Consider the following 12200-nt stretch of genomic DNA (forward strand, 5'->3'; position numbering starts at 1 on the left):
GACACTACAGAGCGGGTGTTAGGAGATTTTGAATGAGTTTGTGGTTCTGGAGAATTTTTACATCCTTTTTATATAACTGTATGATGGTTAAACTTAGATTTGGGGAGGATACAATTATTTATTTCTTTACAGTTAATAATATTCTGATTTTATAAGCAGAAATTGTCATGAGCTTAAAGTTGATATACTAAGATTATGACTTTCTCCTGAAAAACAGTATTTAAAAGTAAATAACAAGACTCCTTATTGATACTTCTCCATATATTTGGGAAGGTTTTTATATCCAGTTTTATCATGCTATAGATTCAAATCACAGTCCTAATCAGAGGAGAAGGAATTGCAGCTTGCTTGTCTTCCTTCCTTTCTCCCTCCTCCTTTCCTCCCTTCCTTCCTTCCTCCCTCCCTCCCTTTCTTTCTCTTCCTGTAACTGAATTTAACTTCAGTTCTGATCTCCATTAAATTAAGAGTATTAGGGCTGCATTCAAGTACCTCTGAAGGGTGCCAAGGTGTTGGGAAGAGTTAAGTGTGTGGGGGGGATGGATGGTTTTAAGCCATCATCCATCCATGCTGGCATCACCTGGGATGTAGTTGTTATTGTGTGGGCTCAGTTGTTGGTCAGTTCAGGTTCCTGCTTTGTCTCATATTTACCTTAATCTCTTATTCGTAAGCTTGGTGGAACCCTGACTGTGTCCCCTGGTAGGAAAGTTTCTCCCTCCCACACCAGGATCTCCACTTCAGCAGAACACAGAATGGCAGGCATAGGAAGCACAAATTCGGAGGTCGGGTCACTGGGAGTGATGGTGAGAGGGGCCACTCCTAGTTCTGACTCTTGGTTCCAGACCCATGTACTTTAGCTGTTGGGGACACAGCACTATATACAGGCCATTGATCCACTGCATGACTGCATCCTGGAGGACAGGGCTTCAACTCTGCAGGATGTTTTCCCAACTGGCACCTTAGTTAAGCCTTAAATACACCACTTCTAAGAGGCGAGCTGTTTCTGGGTAATGCGCATGGTAGGTCCCTATGGATCCTAATGAAAACCTGCTAATGGAGCAACGGTCTCAAAGGAGCATTAAAAGAAGTTTACAATTCACATTATAGAAGAGAGCAAAGAGCATTTTTAGCAATTGAAATATGGAGCATGTACTGTTTTGCTTCTACAATACTATGCACTTTTCTAAGTTGTTTTTGTCCTGCTGATTTTTCCTCTTATCTGCACACATTCCATAAAAAGTTCAACAATCTCCTGATTGGGAGATTCTTTATTCTTTATTCTTTATTCTTTATTCTTTATTCTTCCTGGCCGATAATAATGTCTTCCTCCTCCAGAGGGCCCCCCACACTTTATCATGACATTTGTTGCTTTATAGCTCTGTCTTATCTCCCCTACACATTCCAGGAATACTCTCTGTGTCTGTTTCATCTTTGTGTCCTTTCAATAACAGTCATAGTTAACATTTACATAATATTTATCATGTGCCAGGCTGTGTCTAAGCACTTTACATATACAACCTCCTTTGATTCTCATGGCAACCCTCTGAGGAATTATTATTATCCTCATCTTACAGATGAGGAAACTGAGGTACTGAGAAGTTAAGTAACTTGCCCAAGATCACAGAGCTAGGAAGTGGCAGGGCCAGGATTCAAACATGCCTTTCATGTGAACACAGGCTAGTGGAAATGAATTGCTCTGGAAGGCTTCTTGTTGTTATATTGATGTAACTATATTTAACCATATAGAAACTTGAAATAATAATTGGAGAACGAGTATTGGCCTCCTTTTGATTTGCTGTATAAAGTTTCTCTAATCATGATTCACATAGAATGTTCACTCAATCCTGGAGCAGACTTCCTGGCTGTCATTATTATTAGTGGTCTTGCTGACCATTTTGTCCTGTCAAGAAAGCTCTGTACTGCCTTGAGGAACACAAATTTCATTACTGGAATGTCCCAACATTATTTTGGAATTTACTTGGGAGGATAAATGATTTCTAGCCAACTTTTAAAAAGATTCCAAATGAATTGGGTAAAGTTTTTAGTTGAAATCTTCATGAAACCAGCGTTGTTAAGAATCATATCAAGACTAATTTTATTTGTTGAGTAAAAGTCAACTAACTTCAAAGGGATATACAGTCTATTTTGTTTTACTAGAAATTTGATGCAGCCATAGTCTGTGAAGTAATGTGAGACTTGGAAGATACATGTCAAACTCTCATGTTAGCAGTGTTTGTTAATATAAAATGCAACTCAAGCTAGCACATAAGTCTATAAGTGTGTTATTATTATGGCTCTAGAAGTAATTCATGTTAGGATAACAAATGATCTAAGGCTATTCAGCATGAACCATTTGGGATTATGTATTTCAATTCTCAATAAAAAACATATCTGAAAGTGCCTATTTATATGAATGATGTTCATGTAGTAACTCAGATGTAGACTAAAAAATATCTTCCTCTACATTCTAGGAGTTCACAACTCAATGGTGTTTAATAAATATTTCTTACTGATATTGAGCCTAGGTATCGATTTAAGTCAGATAAACCCCCTTAAAGAAGCCACTTTGGAGTTAGGTGTAGAAAAGGGTTTGAAATCTATGAAGTGTGTCATATTTTGTAGTTGGGCACATCTTCCAGTTCTCTCTCCCAGGTTAAATCACAATCCATAAAAGTAAACTGACATTGTATTACAGCCCTTTTAGACCCACTCAGAAAAGTATCGCAGTTCATAGCACAAAGGCTAACCATTCTTGGTCCATTTTTACCTCTCTGGATCTGATTTTATAGTTTGCAGATACTCTGCATTCGTTTATCTAAGTTTTGAGCACTGACTGTGTATCAGATACTGTGCCTTAGCACCTGGGATATCCAAAACTATTGTTCTATTCTTAAGAAGTCAGTAGTTCAATGGTGAAGACAGGCATGTAAACAGGGCTGGAAGCAGAAATCTAGAATAAGTTATGTCAATAATTGTTTATTTGTAGCTTTGCAAGCCACACTTTTTGTGCGACATCCAGAAACAGGGAAGTTGCTGGTTAATTTTGATCCCAAAATTTTGGAAGTTGTTCGGGAAACTAAATGCATGATAAAAATGAAGCTGGATGTACCAGAACAGGCAAAGAGATTGCTAAAATTGGAAAGTAAATTGAAAGGAGATAAATTGTACTTGCAGGTAAGATGGATTCTATTTTCTAGTTATTTTGAAAGAGGTTTTTTTTTTTTTGTATTTTGTATTTTTTTTTTAAAGAAAAAGATACCTTTGCAGTTGTGCTAACGCAGCATTGGGGAGAAATTTGTTATTATGTTGATTCTTTTAATTTTTTCAGCTTTATTGAGGGTTAATTGACAAATAAAACTGTAAGATAATTAAAGTGTACATCGTGATGATTTGATATACATATATGTTGTGAAAGGATTCCTTCCATCTAGTCAGTTAACTAACACATCCATCACTATATATATATTGGTGAGAACATTTAAGTTCTACTCTCTTAGCAGATTTCAATTGTACGATAACGGTGTTATCAACTAGTCACCATGTTATATATTAGATTCTCATATCTTATTTGTCTTATGGCTGAAAGTTTGTACCTTTTTACTAATACCTCCCTATTTCCCCTACCCCTGACAACTACTTTTCTACTCTGTGTTGGATTTTTTAGATTCCACATATAAGTGATAATATACAGTTTGTCTTCCTCTGTCTGACTTATTTCACTTAGTGCAATGCCCTCAAGGTCCATCCATGTTGTCACAAATGGCAGGATGTCCTTCTTTCTCATGGTTGAATAATATTCCGTTGTGTATATATCACCTCTTTATCCCTTCATCCATTGATGGATGGTTGTTTCCATATTTTGGCTATTGTGAATAATGCTGCAATGAACATCGGAGTGCATATATATTTTCAAATTAGTATTTTTATATTCTTTGGATAAAATCCCAGAGGTGGAATTGCTGGATCATATGGTAGTTCTACTTTAGTTTTTTGAGGAACCTCCATACTATTTTCCATAATGGTTCCACCAATTTACATTCCTGCCAACAGTGCCTGAGGGTTCCTTACTCTCCACATCCTCACCAGCATTTGTTTTCTTGTTATCTTTTTTTGATAATAGCTATTCTGATAGTTGTGAGGTGGTATCTCACTATGGTTTTGATTTGCATTTCCCTGGTGATTAGTGAAGGTGAACAATTTTTAATGTTCCTATTGGCCATTTTTATGTCTTCTTCAGAAAAATGTCTATTCAGTTCCTTTGCCCATGTTTTAACTGGATTGTTTGCTATTGAGTTTTGTGAGTTCTTTATGTATTTTGGATATTAACCCCTTATCACATATATGATTTGTAAGTATTTTACCATAGGTTGTCTTTTCATTTAGTTGATGAAAACAAAATGAGGAAGTTTTTTAGTTTGATGTAGTCTCACTTATTTGTTTTTGCTTTTGCTGCTTGTGCTTTTGGTGTTAAATCCAAAAAAATCATGGCCAAGACTGATGTCAAGAAGTTTACCCCCTATGTTTACTTCTAGGAGTTTTATGGTTTCGGGTCTTAAATTTAAGGCTTTAATCCATTTTGAGTTTATTTTTGTGTACAGTATAAGATAGTGGTCCGGTTTCATTCTTTTGCATGTGGCTGTCCAGTTTTCCCAATATCATTTACTGAAGAGATTGTCCTTTCACCATTGAATATTTTTGACTTCTTAGTATACTCTTGGTTGTTTGTAAATGAATTGACCATATATGCATGGGTTTATTTCTGGGCTCTATTCTGTTTCATTGTCGATTCTTGATAGTATTAAAATACTGACATGCAAACAAAAGGGAAGGAAGTGAAAGGATTATCAGGAATCAGATTTAGACTTCTGGATAACAACAATGATGAATACTGAGTTTAAAAAATTCTTAATATTATAATTTTATAGATTAAGTGCATTATATTTTATAATATGTTTAATGATACTAGTAAGATATAAATTAATGAAGTAGGATGACTGTAAAATGACATGAGTGGAAAATGATTTTCAACATTGTGGAGTAAAATGGAGCAACGACAAAAAAGATCAGAGTATTAGAATAGAGATTCTCAAAACCATTTTTTTTTTAAAAATATTTATTTATTTATTTATTTATCTTTGGCTGCGTTGGGTCTTCGTTTCTGTGCGAGGGCTCTGTCCAGTTGCGGCAAGCGGGGGCCACTCCTCACCGCGGCGCGTGGGCCTCCCACTATCGCGGCCCCTCCCGCTGCGGAGCACAGGCTCCAGACGCGCAGGCTCAGTAGTTGTGGCTCACGGGCCCAGCCGCTCCGCGGCACGTGGGATCCTCCCAGACCAGGGCCCGAACCCGCGTGCCCTGCATTGGCAGGCAGACTCCCAACCACTGCGCCACCAGGGAAGCCCTCAAAACCATTTTTTTAAAATAACAAGCTCATTGAGATATAATTCACATACCATACAATTTATCCATTTTAAGTGTACAATTTAATGGTGTTAGTATATTCACACACTTGCACAATCGTCATCAATCTTAGAACATTTTCATCATTCCCAAAAGAAACCCCATATCTATTAGCAGTCACTCCCCATGTTCCCCCAACTCTTTCTACATCTTCCCCTGGCAACCACTAATCTACTTACTGTCTCTATGGATTTGCCTATTCTGGGCATTTCATACAAATGGAATCATTCAATATGTGGTGTTTTGTGATTCGCTTCTTTAACCTAGCACAATATTTTCAGAGTTCATTCATATTGTTCCATGGATCAGTACCTCATTCTTTTTTTTTTTTTTTAAAGAAATTCACGTTCTTTTATTTATTTATTTATTTATGACTGTGTTGAGTTTTCGTTTCTGTGCGAGGGCTTTCTCTAGTTGCGGCAAGTGGGGACCACTCTTCATCGCGGTGCGCGGGCCTCTCACCATCACGGCCTCTCTTGTTGCGGAGCACAGGCTCCAGACGCGCAGGCTCAGTAATTGTGGCTCACGGGCCCAGTTGCTCCGTGGCATGTGGGATCTTCCCAGACCAGGGCTCGAACCCGTGTCCCCTGCATTGGCAGGCAGATTCTCAACCACTGCGCCACCAGGGAAGCCCAGTACCTCATTCTTTTTTATGGCTAAATAATATTCCATTGTGTGGTTATACCACATTTTAGGCATCCCTTCATCAGTTGATGGACATCTGGGTTGTTTCCACTTTTTTGCTTTATGAGTTATGTTGCTGTGAACATTTGTATACAAGCTTTTGGGTGGACATATGTTTTCATTCTCTTAGGAATATAAACTAGGAGTGAAATTGCTGGGTTTCATTAACTTTGTAACTCTATGTTTAACCTTTGGAATAACTGACACACTCTGTTTTCCAAAAAGGCTTCATGCATTATTTTATATATGCACCAGCAGTGGATGATGGTTCCACTTTCTCCACATCCTTGCTAACACTTGTTACTATCTGTCTTTTTCATTTAAACATCATTTGGATGTGAAGTGGTATTTCCATGTGGTTTTGATTTGCATTTCTTCATGGCTGTTGATGTTGAGGATGGTTTCATGTGCATATTGACCATTTGTAGATCTTTGGAGGAGTGTCTATTCGAATCGCTACCCATTTAAAAATTGAGTTATTTGTCTTTTTTATTATTGAGTTGTGAGAATTCATTATACATTCAAATCCTTTATCAGATATATGTTTTGCAGATATTTTCTTCTGTTCTGTGGGTTTTTTCATTTCTTTTTTTTTTTATAAGCCAAGCAAATTAAGAATGGAGGGTTTTTAAAAAAAATATTTATTTATTTATTTGGTTACACTGGGTCTTAGTTGCAGCAGGCGGGGTCCTTAGTTGCGGCTCCAGGACTCCTTAGTTGCGGCTCACTGGCTCCTTAGTTGCAGCTTGCCAGCTTCTTAGCTGTGGTACGCAGACTCCTTAGTTGTGGCATGTGAACTCTTAGTTGCAGCCTACATGCGGGATCTAGTTCTCTGACCAGGGATCAAACCCAGGCCCCCTGCATTGGGAGTGCAGAGTCTTATCCACTGTGCTACCAGGGAAATCCCCTCTTTTCATTTTCTTGATAGTATCCTTTGAAGCACAAACATTTTAAAATTTTGATGAAGTCCAATTTATCTACTTTATCTTTTGTCCCTTGTGATTTTAGTGTCATTTCTAAGAAATCATTGCCAAATCCAAGGTCACAAAGATGTATGCATATGCTTTGTTCTAGGAGTTTAATAATTTTAGCTCTTACCAGAATATTATATACATATATATACACACACATATATATATATTTAAAAACCTGGGCTTCCCTGTTGGCGTAGTGGTTAAGAATCTGCCTGCCAATGCAGGGGACATGGGTTCGATCCCTGGTCCAGGAAAATCCCACATGCTGCGGATCAGCTAAGCCCATGCGCCACAACTACTGAGCCTGCGCTGTAGAGCCCGTGAGCCACAACTACTGAAACCTGCACGCCTAGAGCCCATGCTCTGCAACAAGAGAAGCCACCGCAATGAGAAGCCTATGCACCGTAACGAAGAGTAGCCCCTGCTCACCACAACTAGAGAAAGCCCACGTGCAGCAAGGAAGACCCAATGCAGCCAGTAAATAAATAAATGTTCCTTTAAAAAACCTCAGGGGAGCGTTGGCTTTGTGAAAACTTGGCTTCAGTGTCAAAAGCCCTAGGTTTTCGTACTGGTTAGTTGCAACTTTACATGACTGAATGTCAAAGTACTGTTTATAAATTAAGGTTAATATCACGTGCATTGAATCTTACAGGATTTTACTTAGTATTGAATAATATTATGAAAGTCAAAGTCCTTTGCCAAGTGTCAAGTGTAAATAAAAGTTCAACTACAGGGCTTCCCTGGTGGCGCAGTGGTTGAGAGTCGGCCTGCCAACGCGGGGGACACGGGTTCGAGCCCTGGTCTGGGAAGATCCCACATGCCGCGGAGCAACTGGGCCCGTGAGCCACAGCTACTGAGCCTGCGCGTCTGGAGCCTGTACTCCGCAACAAGAGAGGCCGCGATAGTGAGAGGCCCGCGCATCGCGATGAAGAGTGGCCCCCGCTTGCCGCAACTAGAGAAAGCCCTCGCACAGAAACGAAGACCCAACACAGCCATAAATAAATAAATAAATAAATAAATATTTAAAAAAAAAAAAAGTTCAACTACAAGTAAGAGAAAAGGAGGAAAGGAATTAATAACTTTGAAACTATTAAGTAATCATTGCTACAGTTTAATATTATTAATTTGGGGAAGAATTAACTTGAAACCGCATCTCCCATCACAGTGCAATAAGTTACAAAATGGTAAAAAATTGATCATCATGGTTCATCTGTAAAAAATATCTAAAAGAAAATAGAATAGCTTTGTGTGTACATTTATTCTGATTCAAGAAAACAAGTGTGGCATCAGTGATAACGCTGTAATATGTCAGAAGACAGGCAACAGAAAGGGTGAAAATGTGTAATGACAGACATAATGAAAAAATAATTGTCCAAACCATTTAAAACGGCATAAATCTAGAAAGACAAATAATAATTAAGAAAAATGTAAATCTAGGAATCTCCAAAGACTTAACTGTTTAAAGGGGATGCTCAGGTAATTTACAGGTGAGGAAAAAGTACAGCAAATTAGTACAAATAATCAGCCTCCATCTTTCAGGGCTATGAGGAAACAGGTAAAATGAAACCTTCCGGGTATGAATCAAAATATGACTGTTGTTTTAAAATAAAGTAAAACATGCCATTTTGACTTTTAACAGGGTCTTCTGCAGTATTATGATGAGTTATGTCAGGAAGTGCCTCCTGTATTTGTCAATCTGATGACCCCTAAAGTGAAAAAGGTTGGTAATATTGAAGGTTTATATTGACTTCCCTGTCGTTTAAAATTAGATTCCAGTTCTACAGATTATGGATTTTAGAACATCGATTCTTGCCAAAACCCTCTTTCTAGTTCAACTTTATAGCTCTATTTTCCCTACAGGATGATTTCTTGTCTAAGTTTTGTTGCCTTTGAAAAACAAATAAATCTAAATAATGAGCACTTTCTAAGAATCCATGATTGCTTTATGGATAGCCAAAGATGATTAAAAACAAAAAGTCACCTTTACTAGGTATAATGGAGGGGAAATGGAATTAAGGAAATACAGCCTATAATATTTCCAAGTAATAAAAGGCAGCCTGTTTTATAAATGCAGATGCTCCTTTTTAATAATGGAAACTGTTTTTCTCTTTTTCTAGGTGGAATCTGTGTTGAGACAAGGGCTCACAATATTGACGTGGTCATCTTTAACACTAGAAAGCTTTTTTCAAGAAGTTGACTCAGTTTTGGATATGTTCAATCAACTCTTAAAGAAGGTATGATGGATACATTTTTAAAAACTACATACATTAATACTCAGGCTGTAAGTAATGGTTTGATTATCTATGAAAGCTCTTTAAAGGGTGTGACTTTTAACTAACAGGACATCCATTACGTTAAAAAAAAAAGCTTTATGTTTCTTTAACTGATTTGGGGCCTTTTCATTTAGGGTTGCCTTGTTCTTGTCCCCAAATTACCTTGCCTTTAATATGTTAAAATGATGGTTCATCTCCATAGTGTAGTTTAGAAAATGGAATAGTTGTAGACTGTGGAAGATGGCAGGATGGAGTGCTTACATTTTAAGGCATCTAATGTTAATTAGATGAGGTAGTCATCCAGTTGGAGACTGTCTATTGATTTCTGATATGTTTGCTACATGAAACATGCATATATTTTTAGATGTGCTTGTCTGTCTGTGGTGGCAGCATGGTGTTATAGACAAAACCCAGAGGCTTGGGAGTCAGATAAACCGAAGTAGGATTCTTTGATTTTCACCAGCTGTGTGTTCCTCCCTGGGTTACTTGACTTCTCTGAGCCTTGGTTTCTCTAGCTGTAAAACTGGGATAGTAATGATTCATGGGCTGGAATGAGGACTGAAGGAGATAACACATATGAGGTTATGGCACATGTTGCTACTCAATTAAACTTCAGTTCCATGTCAAGCACAGATGTACTCCTAAAATTCCCACCGAATTATGCTTGGCTCAGGATGCAAGTTTCCAGATATAGCCCTCTAAATCAATTTATAACTCAAGGACATTTTGGATGAAAGAGGAGTTTTCGTCTATGTGTGTTTTCTCATTGGTAGATCAATGACTTGTGTGAAATGCATATTGATACAGTTCTAAAGGAGATAGCCAAAACGGTGTTAATTTCCCTGCCGGAAAGCGGTGCTACCAAAGTAGAAGATATGTTGACACTCAATGAGGTATGCATTTATGTATTATATTTTATTCATAGAAATATTGGCTCATAAACCTAAAATGTGAACTTGCAATCTAAAAGTAGAAATCTCTGTCCATGGCATTTAGACATTCTGGGGGCTTTTTGGACATCCTCAGCTCCAAAGACTTATAAGGTATCAACAGCTCAAGCCCAGGGTCACACCTTAGACATTATCTTAAAAATGTCCTCAGCCTCATGCTGGAGTCCCCTTGGGTCCTGTCTGTGCTCACTGCTCTTCTTCCTCTGTGCGTGCTCCCAGGGCAATATCATCTACACTCATGGTTTTAACTACCACATCCTTTCCCCTTAAGACACCTGTACACCTAGGCGTCATCCGGCCTCCTTTCCTCACTTCCATCGCCAAACCCAGTCAGTCTTTTAGGGCTTAGCCAGATTTTGCCTCTTACTAAGATTCTGCTTGAATTGCCTCTTCTTTTCCATACCTACTAGCCTTTTCTTAGGTCATGCTTTTATTTATTTATTTTTTGAGCAGAGAAAGGTTTATCGCAAGGGCCATGCAAGGAGAACGTGTAGCTCATGCTCAAAAAGCCTGAACTCCAGGTCAGGCTTTTAATGCTCATTTGAGTTTAGCATGTGATGTTGTGATCTAACTGGTTTCTCTGCCCCCATATTTGGCCCCGTCATATCCATCATCCTCCACCTTGCCACCAAAGCTGATTGTGGAAACTCCCCAGCTTAAATCCTTCAATGGCAGTGGCACCCACCTAACCTCCTCAGCATCACATTATAGTGATCTTATTTGATTACCTATTTATCCTCCATTGGCTCAAAAGCACAAAGACAGGAGCCCTGTCTAATCATTTTTGAGGCCTGGCACATAACACAGTCTTTCTCAAAAGCACTCACTTTATGTTTTGTTCAAAACATAAAACGAAGGCATTTTTCTTTCTTGCCTGCCTTGTGCTTCAGCTACACCCACCTTGCTGGTTTGGGTCACCTTGCTAATGTCCTTTTCAAGACAACCAAGGATGGCTCCATCTCAAGGGATCTAACCTGACCCATGGGAAACAGGTGCCTTTGCCTCTCTTTCTATGGAAATGCAGCTTCTTCTTCCCAGGACACCTTTCTGTGCCTTTTGGGCAGCCAGCCAGCCTCTTGTTTCAGGACTACTTAGGCATGGGGAAGCCCCTCTATTCCCCGATTGTAGAGGTCATGGATCAAGGTCTCTGAGTAGCTCTTTTGAAGTTCCCTTCACTTATTTCTACCAAATCTCTATCAATGATCAGACTTCCCTTCTATAACCTCAAGGTGGGCAATGTGCTGAGGGTTACCTCCCCTGCTACCTTTGGATAAACTGCCTTTTTCATAATGTGTAGGATCTTAAAAGAATTTGTTCTCAGCATTGGGGCCTTGGCTGTAACGGAGACAGCACTAAATGACCAATTTTAACACCTTGTGTTCAGAGTATGCAAGTTTAAAATGATTATATCTTCCTGGCCATTTTTCTCTTTTATCATTGTTAAGCTTTTTATCCTTAAAGTCTATTTTGTTTGCTATCAGTGTAGTTACACCAGCTCTTTTTGGTTATTATTATCCAGATATATCTTTCTGTATTCTGTTACTTTCAACCTTTCTGGGTTCTCCTATTTTAGGTTTTCTCTTGTAAAGAACATTTAGCTGGATTTTGTTTTTAATCTACTCTGAAAAATCTCTGCTTTTTAAAAATTGGTAATTTTAGTCTATTCACATTTATCCTATCAGTATATTTGGGTATACTTCTACTCTCTACCCTCTTACTTTGAATTTTCTATTTACCCAAATTTACTTATCTGTTTCTTGAAGTTAGTTTTTATTCTTTTTCAAATATATGTGGCCTTTTATGTATATAATCTTCTTCTTTTCTCTTTTTTTTCTTTTTTTTTTAAGAATCACCTGAAAAGGTTT

At 38.2% G+C, this 12200-nt stretch overlaps 1 protein-coding gene and 1 long non-coding RNA gene across 2 annotated transcripts in view; one reads left to right on the plus strand and one right to left on the minus strand.

The window, feature by feature from the left end:
• The window catches only part of DNAH8 (dynein axonemal heavy chain 8), a 329846-nt gene that overhangs the window by 50719 nt on the left and 266927 nt on the right, over positions 1 to 12200 (plus strand). The window contains exons 18-21 of the mRNA XM_082347906.1: positions 2984 to 3171; positions 8752 to 8832; positions 9230 to 9346; positions 10159 to 10278. Coding sequence (XP_082204032.1) covers positions 2984 to 3171; positions 8752 to 8832; positions 9230 to 9346; positions 10159 to 10278 — 506 coding nt within the window. The remainder of the gene's footprint in view (positions 1 to 2983; positions 3172 to 8751; positions 8833 to 9229; positions 9347 to 10158; positions 10279 to 12200) is intronic.
• LOC309608279 lies at positions 5110 to 7838 on the minus strand. The gene is made up of 2 exons (XR_014232779.1): positions 6094 to 7838; positions 5110 to 5766 (listed from the first exon to the last, which is right to left on the minus strand). It is a non-coding gene; the product is annotated as an uncharacterized lncRNA (long non-coding RNA).

Source organism: Balaenoptera borealis (genome assembly GCF_965194805.1).
Source record: "Balaenoptera borealis genome assembly, chromosome: 12".
Classification (NCBI taxonomy): domain Eukaryota; kingdom Metazoa; phylum Chordata; class Mammalia; order Artiodactyla; family Balaenopteridae; genus Balaenoptera; species Balaenoptera borealis.